This window comes from Primulina huaijiensis, chromosome 7, assembly GCF_012295235.1.
Source record: "Primulina huaijiensis isolate GDHJ02 chromosome 7, ASM1229523v2, whole genome shotgun sequence".
Lineage (NCBI taxonomy): Eukaryota > Viridiplantae > Streptophyta > Magnoliopsida > Lamiales > Gesneriaceae > Primulina > Primulina huaijiensis.
In genome coordinates, this window is record NC_133312.1 from 16,905,185 (window position 1) to 16,927,163 (window position 21,979).

Consider the following 21,979-nt stretch of genomic DNA (forward strand, 5'->3'; position numbering starts at 1 on the left):
ACTGCAGTGTTGGCCTTCATAATCTTGACACGTCTGTTAGTGATGACATACCATATGTCACTTTCTTGTCCAACTAAAAGAACATGCATTCTTATCCTCCAAACATAAAATTCCTCTTTAGAGAACATATGAAACTTGGTGAATGATAACATAGATATTGATAGTTTCAGAGGTCGAGAAAAACCTCTCTGATATCACTTGTTAAGATTGTTGTTTGTGTGTAGAGGAGTGAATAAAAACCTCGCAGATTTTTCTTTTAATTCTGTGTAGGAAGAGATCTCAACTAATATTACCAAATGAAATCGAATCCCAACCTTCAAAATTTAGTAGACAAATGAAAAGATAGTGTGAAAAGAGTCCAGCCGAACTTTGTACTGTTGGTGGTTTGCTGATTTTCACTTTGAACTAAGAAAACCCTTTCTCATATCATTTGTTAGGATTGCTGGTGGTGTGTAGAGGGGGTGAATAAACACCTCGCAGAGTTTTATTTTTAATTCTTAGTTGAAAGATATCTCAACTTATATTACCAGATGAAATCGAATCCCAACCTTCAAAATTCAGTAGACTAATGAAAAGACAGTGTGGAAAGAGTCTAGTCGAACTTTGTACTACTCGTGATTTGCTGATTTTCCCTTTGAACATAAGTAAAGGTTCAAAGTGAAAATCAGCAAATCACCGACAGTAGATCGACAATATAAAATTCAATTGAAAGTAAATCACACAACAATTGTTTATGAAAGCTTGAAAGACAAAATCCTTCTATGTCTCTCCTTCTTCTGTTTTCAGAAAGTTTTCTCTAAAATACTTTGGTTTTACAACTATTGTAAACACCCAATTCAGTATGATTTATACAATGCCTACTAAAACTCTTAAAAAACAACTTTCTTAATAAATCAATATTCTAAAAAAAAAAGACTATTTCTATCGGTTACAAAACTCATGCAAAACATAATATAATCTTGAACAACGATGATTAAGGTTCAACACATATGATCTTTAGAATAGATATAATATGATTTTATGTGTGTGCTTGAATATGTTGCAACAAAGCTTTGAGTCTTCGAAAGAATGGATAGCACAGATTGTAGATAAATCGAGAGGGTTTGCTAAAGCTTGAGATGACACTTTATAGATGGATTTGCAACGTTCAGATTTAAATGACAATAATACGATCGCATCAAAGCAATATCAAAAATAGTATTGGATGCCACGTGTTGGACTTCATATTCCAAATATAATATGTACAATAAATTCTTGCAGCACTACCATTCAACGGCCAGCATGGCTTTTGTTTATATTCTCTGAACATTTTCTAATATTTGAATTTACTAATAAAATGTCTTCAATAGTTAAGGGAACAAATCCGATGTAATACAATCAGAAGCACTTATTCAGTAAACAAAAGAAGTTATGAGATAATTCAATGAAATCTTGGGTAGACCCTTAGAGATAATCTACTAAAAATGCTTGTTTCTTGAATTTTATTGTTTCCGAGATTTTAGTTTACTTAAGACATATCACCAAAACTTATAAATACTTATCATTCCTAGTTTGTCCTTTTCATAGTAATTTAATTTACAAAAATATCATCACCACCTATTTTTTAGTGTTCCTCTTAAATGTATGCAAGTCAAGGAAAAAGTTGACAATTCGTAGTGTAAAAATGTCCATGGTTACAAAAAAAATCATCACCTATCTTTTAGGGTACTTGTGAAATATATAGAAATCAAGGACAAAGTTGACAATTCATTTGTAAAACTTTGACCATGTCCACACTTTTATATATACTAGGAAAAATCACGTGCAACGCACGTGAATAATATACGAAGAAATAAATATGAAAAAAACCCATTTTTTGTAAATAATAATTGATGTAATACTACTAATGTGAAAATACACCAAATTTGTTTAAAAGGAATCATTTATATAATACTTCTGATGCCAAATAATTAAAAACTATTCAATACTACTGATGCCAAATAATTAAGAACTATTCAATATTTTTCCTCTTATACCTAATCACTATCAATATTGATATTGTTTCAAACTAATCACTTTAACTTCTGCTTCAATACACGTCTTGTTCTTTGAGTAAATGCAACAATTTTCTTGTCAACTTCGATTTCAAAACTTCCATCTGTTGCACGCTTTGATACTTGTACGTCATCTAACATAGTTGTAGTTTTTAGTGAATCTGTTTTTTTTTTTCCTTTTGTGATCCTGGAAACTGGCTTCCGTCATTTGCTTTCCAGGCTTTTGGTGTCGAAGATATCTATGAACGACCTTTGGAAGCCTTTCACTACTATAGACAGTTCTTTTTTCTATTTAACAAATTCTTGATCCATCTTAAAAAGAAACACATGCTCTTCCTTGATTGAGTTGTCAAGAGCAATGGGAAATTTTGTCTCATCCACTTCCTGTTATTATATAGTTTCAATGGGAAGTTTAATAATAAACATTTGAAAACTTGACAACAGGATTTACAATTACAATTATGTATACCTTATTGAGTAATTCCATATATTCATTCACTGAGAAACCAATAAAATCTGAGGCAACATCTTCAAATAATGTAAGTCTTGCTGATGTGTCAAGAATATGATTCATACTTTCGCATAATTTGAACATGTTGTTTTGTGCAATTTGCACAACTTATCCTTTCGTTGTTTTGATGATTGCTTTGAGACAATTGGCACAAGCTTCATACCATGGTTTTGATTTATTCTCAATCTCACAAATAGTTTCCTTAAACAGTAATGCATGTCTTGTGAGAAAATAATAAAACTTTAATATTTATATGTATTACATAATTTTATTTACATGAACATATTTAATTATATATTTATCTTATATTTAGTAACATCATCTTATGTACATTTATTTTGGAAACCATATACCGAGTTGTAATATTGCTTCTACCTATTTCAAAGAAATATTCTTATCCATCAATTACACTAGTTTGATTTCCTCACATTCTTTGATTGATTTAGCCGCCTGTCTATTCAAACTTTGTTTTCCCACAATATGTTCCAACCTATGCCAAAAAATTGTTTAATAGCAGAAAATAACTCTTAATGCAAAAAGGAATGAGGATCTTGTACGTACCATAAGTTTATTCTTTCTGTTTCGTTACATTTTGGGTTTTGCAGCATTCCCGTTGTAAATGTTGACTGCAACTGAGTAAATCCTGGTTTATTAAGAAAAGGATGGCCTAAATTATTCATGAATATAACACAAGTAAATTATAAATATTTTATGACAATACCATGATATGTACTCAATTTTCTTATAAATGTAAAAAAATTGTAGCAACATTTACCATGTTCATTATCAGTGACTTTATTTGCATTCACACAAGCAAACTCTTTAAAGTCAAAGATCAAGTTGTCATATTGTTAATTGTTGTTGTGCCTATCTGAGTATTGTCCCTCTGTGCAGCAGCAATTCAATGTTTTTATTCACATTTGGGTACTTTTTGTTTATTTATAGGTTGGACAATCAGGTCCTCGATAATATAAGTTTTGTTGATCCTCATTTGATCTTCAAATAGTTCAATTATGTTTGAAAACATTATACCATGAATCAATGTACCCTTCAGACAGAAAGCATAAGCAAATCAGTATTATAAGATAATACAACCAATCATTACAATATGATATTTTTTTGTAAATTTTGCATATAAAGAATGACAAGAACAATTTTTTAAGGAGAATGGCATAATAATTTTTTTGGTATGAATTTGTTTTGCCTCTACTATTTATCTGAAAACTTACTTCTTCATCCATGAATATCATCTTCCATATTGTTGTTGAACCTTGCCTTGTGGAGGTTTGATTTCCTTGTCGAAGAACCATTACTTTAATTTTGACATTTTTCTGGTATGTTTGAAGTGAATTGATAGGAACAATAACAGAATTATCCATTTTCATTTTGGCAAAAGTCCATACTCTGTTTTTTTTCCCTGAACGAAAGAAAGATTGAGAATAACTTTGGTTGATAAGTTATTTATTATATTATCTGAAAGAAATATTTTATTCCAAAAGTCTATTAAGATTTTATTTCGATTTTGCACTTCTAGACAAATCTTATAGATTTAATTTCTTAAATATAGAGAATCCTACTATTAGGAATTATTTATTTAAGTAGGAAACTTATCTATAAGATATAGAGATTTTTGCTTTAAATTAGAGTTTGATTTCTATTAAACTTGAGTTTTTCTTGTTTATAGGTAAAAAGGATCCTTGAAGATTTAAGGGAAAAAAAACAAGAAGTACTTAAGATAAATAGGTGGACAAGGAGAGGACATCACGATGGACGGCTACAGGAGCTCTGCTGGAATTAATTCAGGATTGGAGATTTGCGTAAGGACCTTGAGTGTCATGTCTACCACGTGACAGTGTTGCCGATTGGTGTTGCCAACATTCAAGAACAACACTGACGCAGAGTGTTGATCGAAGAGTGGTTTCGTTTGGTTTTGTTAAAAACGCATCTAGTATTTAATTTGAGTTTTTGATGCATTTTAATTCCTTGGAATGTTAAGGAAGTTAGTTTAGTTTTATTTCACTAGTATTGATTTTGGTGTAAACGATTTACATAATTTTCTAGTGAATTTTTTGCCATGAGGCATCGCACAAGTATTAGTACTTGTGCTTAATTTAACCCAAATGTCTATTTGTTAAAGTTACATTAGTGTGCTAAACAATTAATTTCCGCTGCCGTGTTGTGTGACGTGTTGACAACACCGGGCACAACACTGAATTTTGATATACTAGTTTTAAATAATTATTTTCTGTATATTTATGCGGAACAACCCTTTCAAGTTGTATCAGAGCCAACACTTGATACACTAAGTGATTGATTCTTTAATTCTGTTGTTCGTACAGGAAATATACTAATTACTTGATGGATTCACTCGCATCAAGCACTGCTTTCAGACCACCAGTCCTGGATGGTTCAAACTATGCCATTTGGAAAGTCAAGATGAGGATGTTCATCAGATCTATCGAAGAAAAGGCTTGACAACGTGTCTTAGACGGATGGTCCCCACCGAAGACAGTTGATAAGGATGGTGACAGCATAAATAAACCAGAAAGTACTTGGTCCAATGATGAAGTCCAAACTTCGAATTTCAACTCGAAGGCATTCAATGCTATATTCACGTCTGTTGACATCAACATGTTTAGTCTCATAACTAACTGTATCTCTGCCAAGGAAGCTTGGGATATTCTTCAAAAGCATTGCGAAGGGTCAGAAAGTGTTCGCAGAACAAAACTCAGGATGCTAACCTCCAAATTTGAAAACTTAAGGATGGAGGAAAACGAGACTATTGTGGAATATGATCGAAGATTACGTGATATTGCAAATAAGGCCTTTAGTCTCGGTGATCCTATGTCAAACGAAAGATTGGTGAGCAAGGTTCTGAGATCCCTTCCAGAACGCTTTAATATCAAAATCTGTGCCATTGATGAATCCAAGGACACCTATACACTTAATCTGGAAGATCTGATTAGCTCTCTCAGAACATTTGAGATGAATCTAGACCTACAAAGAAGAAATACTGGGAAGGCTGTTGCTTTACAGTCTACTGATGATTCGATGAATAGTCTAATTCAAGAGGCGAAGGATTCTGATCTTGGTGAGGAATCTATCTCCCTGATCACAAAAAAAGTTTGGCGACTACCTGAAAAGAATGAGAGACAAGAAGAAAACTGGATCAACATCACGACCACTATATATCCCTTCTGAAAGAAACAAAACAACAGGACCGACTCAAGTAAATTCCAGATTAAAAGGCAATTCATTAGATCGACCAGAAGGAACAAAACTTGATTCAATCCAATGTCGAGAATGCTCTGGATTTGGACACTATGCAAATGAGTGTGCAAATCGACTTCGCAGAAATAAAAACATGGCAGCCTCCCTAAGTGATGATGATACAGATGAAGAATGTGACTTGAAGGAAGGAGAAGACTGTACCTCTTTATCTGCCATCCAAAAAGACATTTGTAAGCTACAGGTCAATCCTTCTGGTGTTGCAACACCTAGCCGCAACACTGTGCCAAAATCACTGTGCCTTAATGCAAAATCAATAGAGCACACCAATGTGAAAGAAATTCAGGAATCTGACCAAGAAGAACTCACTGTTGAAATTGTGCAGATGATGTATGAAGAATTATATAGTGACTGGCTCAAGAGGAATGAGACAAATTCAATACTGATAAAAGAAAACACTGACTTAAAGAGTAGTGTGACTCGCCTTGAAGTTTTGCTGAGCAAGAAGGATCTTCAACTATGTCAGGTCAAAGACAAGCTTGAGAAGGCATCAAAGACTCTCGATAAATTCAATTCAAGCTCATCTAAACTTGACACAATGCTAAATATGGGAAAGGACGGAAGGACTGGTCTTGGATATGTAGAAAGTATATATGAACATGGTGAAACATCCAACGCTGGTTCAAAGACTACAGTATTTGTAAAAGGTGAAGAAGACCACACTGTCCCTACAATCTTAAACCCATCTACGAAAGATGCATCAAACTCGAAGCTGATCACTGAACAAAAGCTGAAAACACCAAGTTCAGCCTGCTCACCTTCAAAGTTTCTCCCTTCACCAAAGAAGCATCAAGTCAAGAAGACAGTATCAACCTCTCAACCTACGCCAAGAAAGCGTCGATTCATCTGTCACTACTGCTATAAGTCTGGGCACATTCAACCCTTCTGCTACAAACTAAGAAATGACTACCTGAATTGGCATTCAAATCAGGTGTTGCATCAAGTGTTGCCCAACACCAAACACAACACCGCCGTCAAGAAATCTACCACAAGGAAAATATGGGTACCCAAAACTGTTATTCGATGCAATGTCGTTTATACTTCTTTAAAAACTAACATTGCAGGTGCATGGTACTTTGATAGTGGATGCTCACGTCATATGACCGGATCTAAAGAACATCTCACGGATTATGTTGAAGTAAAAAGTGGACGTGTAACCTATGGTGGCGGTGCCAAAGGAAGAATTGTAGGCAAAGGAACCCTAAAAGTTGATGGGCTCCCTGAGCTTCACAATGTTCTACATGTTGAAGGACTTAACTCGAACTTAATAAGCATAAGTCAACTTTGTGATGATGATTTACATGTTAGGTTCAATAAAAATAATTGTGAAGTTTTTAATGATGCCAATGTTTGTGTAATGTCAGGTACTCGGTCTGCTGACAATTGCTATTTGGTGGGAGAATGTGATGATTGCCGAAGTGCCAAGGTGAGTGATTTGGACCTATGGCATCAAAAACTGGGACATGTGAGCTTCAAGACTCTGAAGAATCTATGTAAGTTTGATGCTGTGAGAGGTATGCCCAACTTAAGTTCAGGTACTGCGTACGTCTGTGGACCATGCCAAAAAGGTAAACAAACCCGTGTTGCGCACCCAGTGTTGCAACACTTTGGGACAACACGGTGTCTTGAACTCTTTCACATGGATCTAATGGGTCCAATGGAAGTTCAAAGTTTGGGTGGTAAGAAATACTCACTTGTTTGTGTTGATGATTTTTCTCGGTTCACTTGGGTAAGATTTATAAGAGAAAAATCAGATACATTTGATGTCTTCAAAAAATTGCATGCCAGAATTACTAATTTGCATGATGTGAGGGTAGTTAAAATACGGACTGATCATGGCAAGGAGTTTGAAAATTCTCTTTTTACTTCTCTGTGTGAAAAGAAAGGAATCTCTCATGAATTTTCTGCTCCTAAAACTCCCCAACAAAATGGAATCGCCGAAAGGAAAAATCGAACACTTCAAGAGATGGCTCGTGTCATGCTAAGCTCAAAGAGTGTGTCGAAACGGTTTTGGGCCGAAGCCTTGAACACAGCTTGTCATATTTCCAACCGTGTCTTCCTAAGGAGTGGTTCTACCATGACATCCTATGAAATCTTAATGGGAAGAAAACCAAACCTTAAGTACTTTCATATCTTTGGTTGTGTATGTTATGCTCTAAATGACCGTGATCACCTTACAAAATTTGACTCCAAAAGTGATAAATGTCTATTTCTCGGGTATTCAATGAATAGTAGAGCGTATCGTGTTTTTAATCTGAGAACGAGAACAACTATTGAGACAATTAATGTGGTGTTTGATGATTGTACAGATTTGACAGGAAAATCTAAAGAGGATAATGCTGAAGGACTATTGGATACAAGTGTTGAGAGTGGTGTTGAGCTCAATGAGACAACACCAGGCGCAACACCACTTCTAACCACAACAGAAGTCGTGGATAATGAAGAGGTAAATGATGATGATGTGATAATCAACAACGGGAAAGATATTCCCAGCAAAATTCAGAAAAATCACCCACCGTCTCAAATCATTGGTGAAGTACATGAAGATGTGCAAACAAGGAAAAAGGAGAAGGTTGACTACCGAAAGATGATCGGATTAGTATGCATGAGCTCCAATTTTTTCCAGGTAAGTCACTCGTGTTTTGTTTCTCAAATTGAACCCAAAAACATAAATGATGCATTAAAAGATGAATTCTGGATCAATGCAATGCACGACGAACTTGAACAATTTATACGCAATGAAGTATGGGATTTAGTGCCTCGACCTTTAAATGTCAATGTTATTGGAACAAAATGGATCTTTAAAAACAAAACTGATGAATCCGGTAATATTGTTCGAAATAAGGCTCGTTTGGTAGCTCAAGGGTATACACAGGTTGAGGGGGTGGATTTTGATGAAACCTTCGCACCTGTGGCTCGAATTGAGTCTGTCAGATTGTTACTTGCTATTGCTTGTCATATGCGTATTAAATTATATCAAATGGATGTAAAAAGTGCCTTTTTGAATGGAATTCTGAATGAGGAAGCTTATGTTAGTCAACCCAAAGGATTTGAAGATCCTCACCACTTGGACCATGTCTACAAATTGAAGAAAGCCTTGTATGGACTAAAACAGGCTCCTCGTGCATGGTACGACAGGTTGGCTGAATACTTAATAAACTTAGGCTTCAAACGAGGTGAGGTTGATAAAACCCTTTTCATTCAAAAGTTGAAACATGATATCCTGATCTGTCAAGTGTATGTAGATGATATTATCTTCGGTGGTTCATCACATAAACTCGTTGACAACTTCGTTGAATGCATGTCATCACAATTTGAAATGAGCATGGTAGGAGAGTTGAACTTCTTCCTTGGATTGCAAGTTAAACAATTGCATGATGGTATATTTTTGTGTCAATCCAAGTATGCTAAGAATCTGGTTAAAAAGTTCTTAAATGATAATTCTAAGCATATGAAAACTCCCATGGGGTCAAGTGAAAAATTGTCTAAGGATGATGTTGCCGACGGTGTTGACAACACCATGTACCGCAGCATCATCGGTAGTCTTTTATACTTAACTGCTACTCGCCCCGATATCATGTTCAGTGTGTGTTTATGTGCTAGGTACCAAGCAAATCCAAAAATATCACACCTAAAAGCTGTGAAACGCATTCTTAGATACATTGCAGGTACACTAGAATTAGGAGTATGGTACACACAAGAAACGAATACAAACTTGGTAGGATTTTCTGATGCTGAATGGGCCGGAGACTTAGATGATAGGAAAAGCACATCGGGTGGGTGTTTTTACCTAGGGAACAACCTTGTGTCGTGGTATAGTAAGAAACAAAATTGTGTATCCCTATCCACTGCTGAATCTGAATATGTAGCAGCTGCTAGCTGCTGCTCACAACTAGTCTGGATGAATCCAATGATTGAGGACTATGGGTTACATAGTGATACAATGATTGTATATTGTGATAATTCTAGTGCCATAGACATCTCTAAGAATCCTGTTCAACACTCTCGTACAAAACACATAGACATAAGACATCACTTTATTCGAGATTTGGTTGAAAAAGGTATAATCCGACTGGAATTTGTTAGGACTGATAATCAGCTGGCTGACATCTTCACGAAACCTTTGGACTTTGAGAGATTTTCCAACCTTCGGAAGTCTCTCAGCATGTGCGTACAATAATCACACACACATGTTGTCGTTGGTGTTGCCAACACCGGTGACAACACCATATTTGCATGTCTATTTTTAGGATGTTAGGCATACTGCATAATAATCATCATCTTATTTATTTGTGTAAAGTCTGAACAGTGAAGGCAATTTCTGGAAGGTACTCTCTGAGTGTTCATACTTCCGATCAAATGTTGAGGAGAAAATTATGCTCAATCCAAGGCATCGAGTAGTTGAGGATGATCATGGAAATCGTGATCTTGTCCAATGTGAAAACATGACTTGGAAAATGTGAGCATAAGGAGAAAAACAGAAAAGAGGTAATAATTTCTTAGAAGAAAATGGAAAAAGCTACCTAGAGGAGTCGTGGGAGCTACCACTTCTAAGCTAAAATAGTAATGAAAAAAGCTACCTAGGGGAGTCCATTGAAGACCGTTCCTCTAGTGTGAGAGCTACCATTTCTAAATCAAAATAAAGTTTATGGAAGTTTGAATAAAACTCAGCGGTGTTGCCAAGAGGTGTTGTCAACACCAAGTTCAGACACAACACAACACAACTGATATTTTGCCTGTCATTTCAATAATTCATCATATTGAAGGCATATTTAGGACATGCATATTGAGTTTTGTTTCGTGGATTCAATGACCTATCAGTGCTGACTCATGACAGTTGGTGAATTCCCTAATTACCCAATCTTTGAATTCATGTGTCTCCTTGTGTTTGTGGGTTATAATCGACGTGGGTTTCCAGTGGATAAACTTTTGAAATGTCTTAACACTAAATGAGATCAATTATTTCCTGTTTGAATCAAGGATAAAATACCTATTATGAAGTTAGGCGAAATTGAAAAAAAAATAAAAATTTGTTACCGTTGGGAGACTGTTACGTTTCTTTCACCGTTACTATGCGACGTTTATGGTCGAAATTGTTACGGTTGTGGCAAGGCTTTTTATACTCACTGAATGAAATTTTGTTCAAAATCCTTTCCACCCTTCACTCTGTGCTTCGGAAATTGCTTCTTGCCCATATTCTCTCTTTCATTGTGACGTGCTGTGTTTTCTCTATAACCTTCTCCTTCTTGAAAAATGGCAGATAACCAATTTGATCCCCAGGATATACGAAGTGAAATGGTTGCAAGTCACGGTGTTCCCCACCAGGCTGCAACACCTCCATCAACACCGCCTACTGAGACTCCTGTTGAGAATCCTCTACAAATTGTGGCAGCCCCTCCAGAACCTGTTCCGCTTGAAGAAATTGCTCCAGGTGAACCTGGAAATCCGTGGGATGCTGACAATCCAGTCGACTATGAAGCCTATCGAAGGGCCTTTCCTTCACCGCCTCCTGTTTTTCGACGGCTATCAAAACGGCAGGCTGGATATAGCCCCAATTTTGACGCACCAAAGAAACCACGGATGGCCACATATTTTACTCTGGACCCAGACTTTTCATCAGGAGATGACTCCAATGATGACGATTTTAAGTTGGTTCCTCGAAAACGATCAGCTCGTGTGAAGAAATCGTCTGCTCCGTCATCCTCCTCTGCTCTTCCAACTGACAAATCTCCTGACACCTCTCAAGAGATAGGCTTCTCTTCTGAGGACGAACAATCTCTGGCCGAGTTTCTCAACAGTTTGCACGAATCAAAGAAGAAACAGAAATCTGTGGATGACAGAGGTGACGTACAACCTGAGCCCATGCATGAAGGCATTATCTCTGAGGATGACTCTGCTCAAGAAGCTGGGTCTGAAGAAAATGTTGAGCCGAGTGTTGAGCCGGGTGTTGAGCCAAGTGCTGTCAACACTTACTTGGATGATTACAATCTCGCCTCCTCCTTCTCTCCCAAGTTCTACTCTGAAAAGGCTGTGGCTCAATGGTATCTGTATGCCTACAGAGAGTTTATCGAGGAACGCAACATCGATTTCGAAGCATACGGGAAATAAAATCTCACTGCGTTCTTTCAGTCCCGCAGATTGAGTTCTACTGTCAATTCAGTGATGCCCTATGCCCGAAGACCAATTCTTGAATTCTATTGCAATCTGGTCTCCAGTGTTGGAAATGGGAGATCTGCTAAGTATGGGAGGGTGTTTGTACGAGACACCATTTATAATTTCTCTCCTTACACCATCAACGAGTTCTACAACACTCCTGCTCATGCTTTTGAGGATCCCCTTCCACACATTGACGAGATCACATCAGTTCTCACAGGGGGTCTTGTCACAGAATTTCCTACTCTCCCCAAACGCCTTGCTGCAGCAAATCTGACCTCTTTTTACTCTGTCCTCCATAAGACTGCAATTCGCAATTGGACTCCCTCATCCAATACTACAGTTGTCACCAGACCACAAGCATTTACCCTCTTCACCATTGGAACAGGGCGCAACTTCAATTTTGGATAGCTGGTATTCACCACGGTTCTTCAATTTGCGGAAGGAGGAATGAAATCTACGAAGCTCCCGTTTCCTTCCTTGATTTTTGATATTCTGGAATCCTAAGGTTTTGTTTCTGATGCTGAGGATCAGCTGATCGACATAGGAGAACCATTGAAAATTGCATCAGCGTATCTTAAAGGTAACAGGGTAGTTGATCTTCCTTGGTCTGCGACAGGTGCTCGACCATGTACTGACCACACTGCTCCTACACCTGCTCCACCATCTGTTGCTGGTGTTGCTCCTGGTGTTGCCCCTGGTGTTGGCAACACTGCTAGTTCATCACTCTCTGCCTCTGATGACTATATCGTACTGATGGTCCCCGAGGTTCATGCCCAAATTGCTTTCGGTCTTCAACAGATTCAACAGGCTCGTGAGCCCATTGTCTCTGCTAACACGCAGATAACCCAATCGAACGCCACAATCGCATATTATGAGAATCTGATTGCGGATTATCGACTGCTCCTCGAAGTAGGCGTGCATCTGGCCAAAAAGGGGGAGATGATGTACTACCAAAACCGGGACAACATGTTGCTGGTTCCTCAACTGGCGGTAACAGGGAAGACAGTGATAATGAGGAAGACACTGATGAACGAGTTGATTAAGCTTATGCTTTGGTCTTGATTTTTACTTTACTATTGCTTAGTTATTCGCTCTTATTTCATATATGCTGTTGAAGAAATGAACTTGTGTTACTTGTGTTAAACTTGTTACCGTGGCTTGTTATGTGTTGAGCATGAGTGTTGAAAACACTAACCACAACACCAATGAACTAACTTGCCTGATTCAGAGGGAGATACACCTTACAACCTCAGGGGGAGGCTACTAGCTTCGTATCACAGGGGGAGTTAAGTTTTGTCTAGAAATGCAAAAAGGGGGAGATTGAAAGGAATATTTTATTCCAAAAGTCTATTAAGATTTTATTTCGATTTTGCACTTCTAGACAAATCTTATAGATTTAATTTCTTAGATATAGAGAATCCTACTATTAGGAATTATTTATTTAAGTAAGAAACTTATCTATAAGATATAGAGATTTTTGCTTTAAATTAGAGTTTGATTCCTATTAAACTTGAGTTTTTCTTGTTTATAGGTAAAAAGGATCCTTGAAGATTTAAGAAAAAAAAAGAAGAAGTACTTAAGATAAATAGGTGGACAAGGAGAGGACATCACGACGGACGGCTACAGGAGCTCTGCTGGAATTAATTCAGGATTGGAGATTTGCGTAAGGAGCTTGAGTGTCATGTCTACCACGTGACAGTGTTGCCGATTGGTGTTGCCAACATTCAAGAACAACACTGACGCAGAGTGTTGATCGAAGAGTGGTTTCGTTTGGTTTTGTTAAAAACACATCTAGTATTTAATTTGAGTTTTTGATGCATTTTAATTCCTTGGAATGCTAAGGAAGTTAGTTTAGTTTTATTTTACTAGTATTGATTTTGTGTGTAAACGATTTACATAATTTTCTAGTGAATTTTTTGCCATGAGGTATCGCACAAGTATTAGTACTTGTGCTTAATTTAACCCAAGTGTCTATTTGTTAAAGTTACATTAGTGTGCTAAACAATTAATTTCCGCTGCCGTGTTGTGTGCCGTATTGACAACACCGGGCACAACACTGAATTCTGATATACTAATTTTAAATAATTATTTTCTGTATATTTATGCGCAACAACCTTTTCATTATCTAATGACCGAATATGACTTATTATGTCTGTTCGATTAGTTGTCGTCGTTTCAAAATGTATTTGTTTTACTTTCATTCTCACAGTTTGAGAATTGCTTTTGTTCTAACGTTTATAAATTTAAATTAAATAAATAAATTTAAATTAAGCTAAATAAAACTAAATTAAATTAAATTAAATTATCTTTAAAAAAATTCAGAAGAAATCACCTGTTGGATGTAAACAATAGAACAAGACAACACGCACCGCTTTTCTTTCCATAACTATTCTTCTTGCTGCTTTTACTCTTCTGCTTCTTTTTATCCTTGGTACCCATGGGTCAAGCCAATTTCTAAGAAATGAAGAGATTTTTTATTGGGTCGATCTAAAAATTAGACATTGAAGAGGGTTTGATATTGACAAATAATATGATGCGCGCACTGATGGATTGGCGTAGAAGACAACACGTAAGCGGACGACGGTAAGGGGAAAAATGAAAAGCTGTGAGAGTTTTGAGGGTGAGAAGACGCACGTTTAATCCAAATGTCAATCTAAGAGGTTATTGCTTGAAGTGAAATTAATCAAACAATACTTGCGCATCCTAATCTCTGTTGCTTGAAGCATACCTTGATCTCTAATGTTTTAATTCGGAGATACGAACTGTATTTGTTTGGAATCAGATTGTGAAAGGCGAAATGAAATAGCGTAGGAGTTTGGTGTAAATGAAGAAGCGACAGAAAGGAGAAGTGGGGGTGTGATGGAAGAAGAGTATGGGAAATGGTATTTTGTATTAAAATAATAAGGGTGAAAGTGTAAATTCACAATTTAAGAACGGTGAATTAAGGGTGAAAGTGTGAAAGTGTAAATTCACAATTGTTGATGTAAATATTTATTCACACTTTTAAATTTATANATATATATATAAAATGAGAGCAAATTTGGTACACTTGGTACAACATTATTCCATCTTTGTTCTTCTCTTGTACAACCAATTTACTCCAAATTTTTAAAGAAGCATATTATAATTGGGAAAAAAAATCCCTATAATTTTTTATCATTCAACATATAGAAAGAAGTAAATAATTAGAAAAATCAATCCATGAATGAGATGACATAAGCGTGAATAAATGATTGTTTACATCCTGACACCATACAAAATTTCAAGTTAACTCCAGATTACTAGTTTGGCCTCAATGTTTTGATTCTCCCTCTGCATTTTATTAAAATAAAAATGCATAAAAATTCCATCGCTCTATCCATGCATAAAAACATTTAAAATAAAGACCTTGTTTAGTAAATACCATGCATGCTATGTTGATCATAGTTATTTCTTTTCAAGAAATCTTCTCTTCCAATTTTCAGAGGGCGATATATCATCTGATCTAATTCAATATTTCACGATAAATAAGATTACCATTTCTTGTTCCATTTCTTTAATTTCAACGGCCGCGAGATTTCGATGCCCATTTCAAGTTTGAACGAATCCATATTTTCAAAAGAGGAACAACTGTTTTTTGAAGATCCTTAGTGGTACATGCCTAACCTAGGGATCCTCCATCGAGTTGGCCGGAGAAACCCCGATTTTGTTTGGAGTTAAAGTGATTAGGAGAGGCTGGCAACGAAGAATCGACCCCTCCTTTTTTTTTTTCCTAAATGATGCTTTGATACCCTATCCCATGATCAGTAGAATGGAACTATTTCAAATTTCCCAGAAGGTTACAAGTTGCAACATACATGAACTAAAATAATAATATCTCCAAACTAGTTAATTTCATACCGAGAGCAACAGAAACTGTATAAAGGTGGAATTTCATTCATGCGGTTATAGAGGTGACACACAGTTCATAACAAACCAAAAATTGATTCCACGATACAGAAAACGTAAATTGTAAACTGCAATTGGGCACAAAATGCAATTGCACGCGAGATGCTGACGAACAAAATTCGACCTATCAGATGATATGTTTCAACCCCCCGAACCGACCTGTTACACCCAACACTCGAGGTCTTCTGGTCATGTTTATGTTTCCTTTAGGTCAGCCTCCTCTCTGTCACTCTTAAGAGCCTTTAATTTTCTGTAACCTTTGTCGGTACCGAATATCCTGGAAAAAACACTACAATGAGAACCAGTACTCTTGTTTACTACCAATCACATTGTTTCATCCAATCACCAAGCGATGAAGCAATCACTAGAATTAATCAATACACTGAGGCATCATGTTTGGCCTGGATCGCAGACACCGTCTCTACTATGCTAATCAAGGTGAATTCATACATTATCTAAGATTCTAGATCCGGGACTGTGTCTAGGGTACCTCTGAGGCATCAATTAGGTTACCTGCAATTCGTCTCCAGCTCTGATGCTAATAAATGCACAGAAGTTTACGGAAAACAACTAAACACTTGTCAAAATTCAGAAAGATTGTTCAACAGCTCACTCCAATCCATAAATCAGACTGAATGAAAAAAGGCAGACCATTCAGATTGGATCATCCCCTTGGTGATGCTTAACAAAGTGATTATGGTTACAAGATCTCACTTAAAAGATAGTTCAAGTTTCAAAATATGAAAGCCAGGTAAGGAATCTCTTCTCTGGTGCAAAATAATGCTTGAGTTATCCTACCCTGCATGCGGTTTTGTTGTTCAAGCTCAAAGAATGAAGTAACAAATGAGGTAGGGTAGAAATGTGTTTTATCTGCTAAATACAACTCAGCAAAGACTTTTTAATGATACGAAAGGTGTTGGTAGATGATTCAATATTCCTAAATTATCTAAAAGATGAAACAGAATGACTCAGAAATGTATTTGGTTGAAGACTTCAAGTTAGAAAAGAGAGGACTAAAGATCTCACCAGTCCATGTAAACAAAAGTTGATGAATAGTTGCCGCTCTTAGTGTACAGTAGTCGGTGATGATAGTCATGAAAATCGGCACTGTCAGTCCATAGCAGAAACTTCAGATAAAAGGTGATTAACTTAATAAAAATCATCTAACAGTCCAACAAAAGATGAAAGAGTACAAAGTACAGACCCCCCATACAAAGGCAAGAAGTTAGAGAGACTCCAGGGGAAATGGTACCCACAATGCGCCTCAACCGTCTCAAGGACTCTTAGCACCATCCATAACCAGAGTGTAATCAGATGAGGACCAGTTATGGCAGGACCAACAATTGTTGCAAACCCAAGAAACAAAATCTCAGCCGGGTGAGCATATTCAGAAGTCAATCCGAATGGGGTCGCATATCTGTAATATCAATCATATTGATAATTGCACAGAATAAGATAATAATGTTATTGTACTGGTGAAACAAATATGGTTTTCATGAGAACTCGATGTTTACTTACTCATGATGAACACTGTGGACATGCTTGTAAAGCCATTTTGTATGTAAAATCCTGTGTCCCCAGTAGAAAACAAAATCCTCTAGGATGAAGTAGAACAGTATCTGAGTTGAGATAACTTTCCTGCAGAAAATTTACTTTTTATTCTAAAAATCACCGGGAGAAGGTCTTATTGCAACTGAAGAAACACTTTATGCAATTCACGATTACATACCCACTGCAGTGACACCGCATAACACATCACTACAACTTACAATCATAATAGTGATTTTTTATATATTGAGGCAAACTGATTCTGAACTAGCCAAACCGTAATTTTTTTTTCTCGAAAGGAAAAGAACTTGATATGTTCCAGAATTAACATAATTTTCCAAAATAAAGATCTTTCAATGATTTTGATTGTCTTACCAACAAGAGGACACTGCCAATCTGCAATTATAGGAAACAAAAATAACTGTGTCGTCTAGAAATGAAATTCATCCTGAGATTTAAAACATTTCAAGAGTAAAGAAACACATGCAATATCAATCCCCATAAACTTCATCTTAAGAAATAAAGAATGCAAATCTACCAGGAGGGAAGTGGTAATGAGCTTCGCATCCCCATGAATCTGAAGACAGGATAGGATAGGATCATAACAGGTAGATTGACACAAAAATGATACAGCAATAGCTTAATGATACATTTCTCCTGAGCTGCAGGGGTATTATTTTTAGTCTGCGGCAACAGAAAAGCCAAAAAACATTATGATACATATGAGTCAAGTCAATTTTACGTGCTTGTTACAATCTGCAGTAAAAAACTTGTGCCGCCATAATTTAAAGGAACTCCAAGTCTCACACATTAGGATGCTTATTCACTTGAAGGCAGATGGATTTTCAATTATCATTTTAAGTCAAAATCTTAGCATTGGTCAAGCATTTTCCAAAGATTAGTAACTGCCATCACAACTATCTTTTACATGATATTCAAGATTTCATCCTTAACACAAGATTAGGTACAAAAATAGGAAAAAAAATCGAGAAGTCGCTTAAAAATTGTCAAACATGTGAACAAAAATTTTTGTTTCTCTAGCATTCAGCCATAAGTAGATCAAGAAACAAATGAAAGCCACCAATTGTCAAAAAAAGAACTAGCGCCTGAATTTATCAACACTTAATTAAATGTTTATCTTAATCTACAAGTTACAAAGTAGTCCTCCGGGAATAAAGTTAACCAAATGACTAAAAATAATTTGGTTAACCGACTAGGGTTTGAGGTACCAAAAAAATTGAACCCCTCAAGAACAGCTGCACAAAAATTTAAACGGCTAACAAAATAACTTAACACGACCAACATCTATATCAAGTTAACTCACTCACTTATCTTACTAACATTGAAATAAATTATCGAACCTTCCTACTTTAGGTCAAACGGCAATGTTATTTTCGATGGTATATATATAGAGTGAGAATGAAGATTCCATTCAAATGTTGAAATTTGTAATTCTTAAAACAAATATGATCTTTGTAGTAGATATTAGAGACTAGGAAAAGGCGAATAACAACAAAGAGTGCAGCATCTGTATACAGTAATGTGACAAACAAAATGAACATTTAGTCTATTTTTTTCAATATTTTCCCTGCAGTGCCTATGATGATTAGATGCAAAGTAAGTAAAGTGAAACCTGAATTTTGTACTTGGTTAGCCATCCAGCTCTTTCAAAAAATATGAATGGAAGTCCAGACAAGAAAAAGACACTTTCATGTAGAAAGAAACTTCCGAGGCACGCCAGTTGAAAGTCATTAAAATGAGTAATGAGATACTGCAACAACAAAATATTAGATGCATGTTACATCGAGGGAACTAGAAGTAACAAAATTTTCAAATAGATATTGAAAGAATGTTCATAAAGTAAAATTCAAAAAATTAGACCTCTATAATAAAACAATGATTCGCCATTTTCTTCACAGAAGATGAGAACAATATTTCAAACCACCAACAAATATGGAATATTACCAATACAAGGCCTCCAATATAGAACCCTGCCTAGAATTTTAACGAGTACAAACAAGATAGGAAATTAACATGCTTTTCATGAAAAAATAATTAGCACAAAAAATATGAAAGGTAAAGTTAGAAAAACACCATTTTCCAATCCAAAGATTAGTCCACGATGAAAGAAACACCCAAGGAATGTGATCAAGCGGCTCGCATCAATCATTTAAAAACCAAATATTCTCCAAAGTCTATGTAATAAAGATGCCTTCATCCCTCCACTAATCCAAAAGGTCCTTAGCAACATGATAGTGTTTCTGTCTTACAGAAACAAACACACAATCCAACCCGCAGACACACACTTGATTACAAGCAGACATACCATCGTTTCAATCAAAGAAGAAGGTGACACGTCAAAACAATTAGTACAAATCTAATTAACATTAATATCATCCGTCATTCGCAATACGCAGCTACAATCCAAGCACATGAACTATTCGTTAGCTCCATCTTCCCCAAAAAAATTGACTCTAAATTCTAAAACAGAAAAGAAGAAGCAACAAAATCATGAAACAATCGCAAACAACAATGCATCAACCCTACAACCAGAGGAACACCAAAAAATGTCTCAAATACAAGAAAAAACATAAAATCAATCAAATAAATTCGATTGACTACATTATAATTATAACCAAAAAATGGAAAAATAAAAATATAGAAGTTACCGTCCAAGCAGACTCGACGATTGAAGCCATTGGAAAAGGAAGAGAAGCAAAGCGAGTAATAAAATTTTGGTAGTGAAAATAGGGGTCCAGAGGGACGAGACAGACTGTCAGGGGAATCTCAGCTCGTGGCCTGCTCTCTGTTTATCCTCCCATTACTTTCCAGATTTATTTGTACCAAAATATATTTGAATAATAAATAATTTTGTCTATTTCTATTTTTTCAAGAAAAACTTTAAAATATTAATTATATATATATCAACAGTTATTTAATTATTTTGTTAGTCTAAAAGAGTGCATAAAATATGGCTTTGGTTAAAAAAAAAAAAAAACATGCCTTGCGCATAGTTACTTTTAAAAAACACAAAAATTCTTGTGATACGGTCTCACGGATCAATTTCGTGGGTCGAATCTATTATTTGGGTCATCAATGAAAAAGTATTACTTTTATTGTTAAAGTATTACTTTTTATTTTGAATATCGGTAGGGTTGACTCGTCTCAAAAAATAAAATTCGTGAGACCGTTTCACATGAGACTTACTCTTTAAAGATGAGTGTGACAAAATTATATGTTTTATCTATTTTGATCTATGAAATTTATATTTGTCAATAAAAAGGAAAAAATGAAATATAAAACGGAGATTACATAACGATAAAGCATTTAAAAAATAATTTGTTATGGTCACGAGTTAATGAGAAATAATTCTAAATATATGTTAGTTATTACCTCATATGGAAAATCATGGGATAAAAATAACATCTTCCTCGTTAGGATTAGTCACTTGATTTTATTATTGATTCAAATAATATTAGACATTATCGACAAACTAATAATTATTAAAAATAAAAATTTACGGTAAAAAGTAAAAATCTCAAACTCATAAAATATATCAAACTACACACTTTATAAAATTTTCTCTCTACTCAATTGTGATTTTCTTCACACATTGATAGACTTATTTATAGAATTTTTTTGGAAATAATCCAAAAATAAATACATCATTACACACTAATTTTCAATCTTTACAACTCTTATTTTCAACATTCAAATATTCCAACTCTTATTTTTCAATACTCCCCCTTGTGATGATGATCATGATACAATGATTATCTTCATTACGTGTTTTATACTGCCTCGTTAAAAATCTTACTAGGAAAAACTCATTGAGATAACAACCATAGTAAGGGAAAAAGAGTGCAGTCACGTAAACTTCCCCTCATGTTAACAGGAACGATTCTTCACAAATTTCGTAGATTGCGCATCCCAATGTTATATATATGCTTTATGAATATTGTCGTAGGAAGTGCTTTTGTGAAGAGATCTGATGAGTTTTTACTTGATTGAATGTAATGAATATCAATATCTTTATTCTTCTCAAGTTCTTGGGTAATTGTGAAGAACTTAGGAGGAATATGTTTAGTTCTGTAGCTTTTATGTATCTCTCTTTCATTTGAGCAACACATGCAGCATTATCTTCGTATAATATCACAGGCTTCTTTTCAAATGATAATCCGCATGAGATTTGGATATGTTCGGTCATTGATTTTAGCCACACACATTCACGACTTGCTTCATGTAGTGCAATAATCTCGGCATGATTTGATGAAGTTGTTACGAGTATTTGTTTCTGTGAACGCCAAGAAATTGCAGTGCCTCCAGGAGTAAATACATATTTGGTTTGGGAACGTGCCTTGTGTGGATCAGATAAGTACCCAGCATCAGCATAACCAATTATACTTTGATTGGTATCTTTTGAATACAAAAGTCCCAAATCTATCGTTCATCGTAGATAACGGAATATATGTTTAATTCCATTCCAGTGTCTCTTTGTAGGATATGAGCTAAATTT

The 21,979-nt window shown here is 35.6% G+C and overlaps 1 protein-coding gene and 1 long non-coding RNA gene across 2 annotated transcripts; both read right to left on the reverse strand.

The window, feature by feature from the left end:
• Positions 1-1,881: 1,881 nt before the first annotated feature.
• Positions 1,882-14,775, reverse strand: LOC140981144 (uncharacterized). Its single transcript, XR_012176041.1, has 7 exons — positions 14,321-14,775; positions 3,774-3,961; positions 3,266-3,592; positions 3,106-3,187; positions 2,503-3,034; positions 1,968-2,417; positions 1,882-1,935 (listed from the first exon to the last, which is right to left on the reverse strand). It is a non-coding gene; the product is annotated as an uncharacterized lncRNA (long non-coding RNA).
• A 1,068-nt stretch (positions 14,776-15,843) lies between these two features.
• On the reverse strand, positions 15,844-20,294 carry LOC140981431 (methylsterol monooxygenase 2-2-like). Its single transcript, XM_073447832.1, has 7 exons — positions 20,133-20,294; positions 19,097-19,234; positions 18,002-18,147; positions 17,434-17,553; positions 17,120-17,332; positions 16,942-17,022; positions 15,844-16,192 (listed from the first exon to the last, which is right to left on the reverse strand). The coding sequence occupies exons 1-7, from the start codon at positions 20,160-20,162 to the stop codon at positions 16,111-16,113; spliced, it is 810 nt and encodes a 269-aa protein (XP_073303933.1). The 5' UTR covers positions 20,163-20,294; the 3' UTR covers positions 15,844-16,110.
• Positions 20,295-21,979: the final 1,685 nt, after the last annotated feature.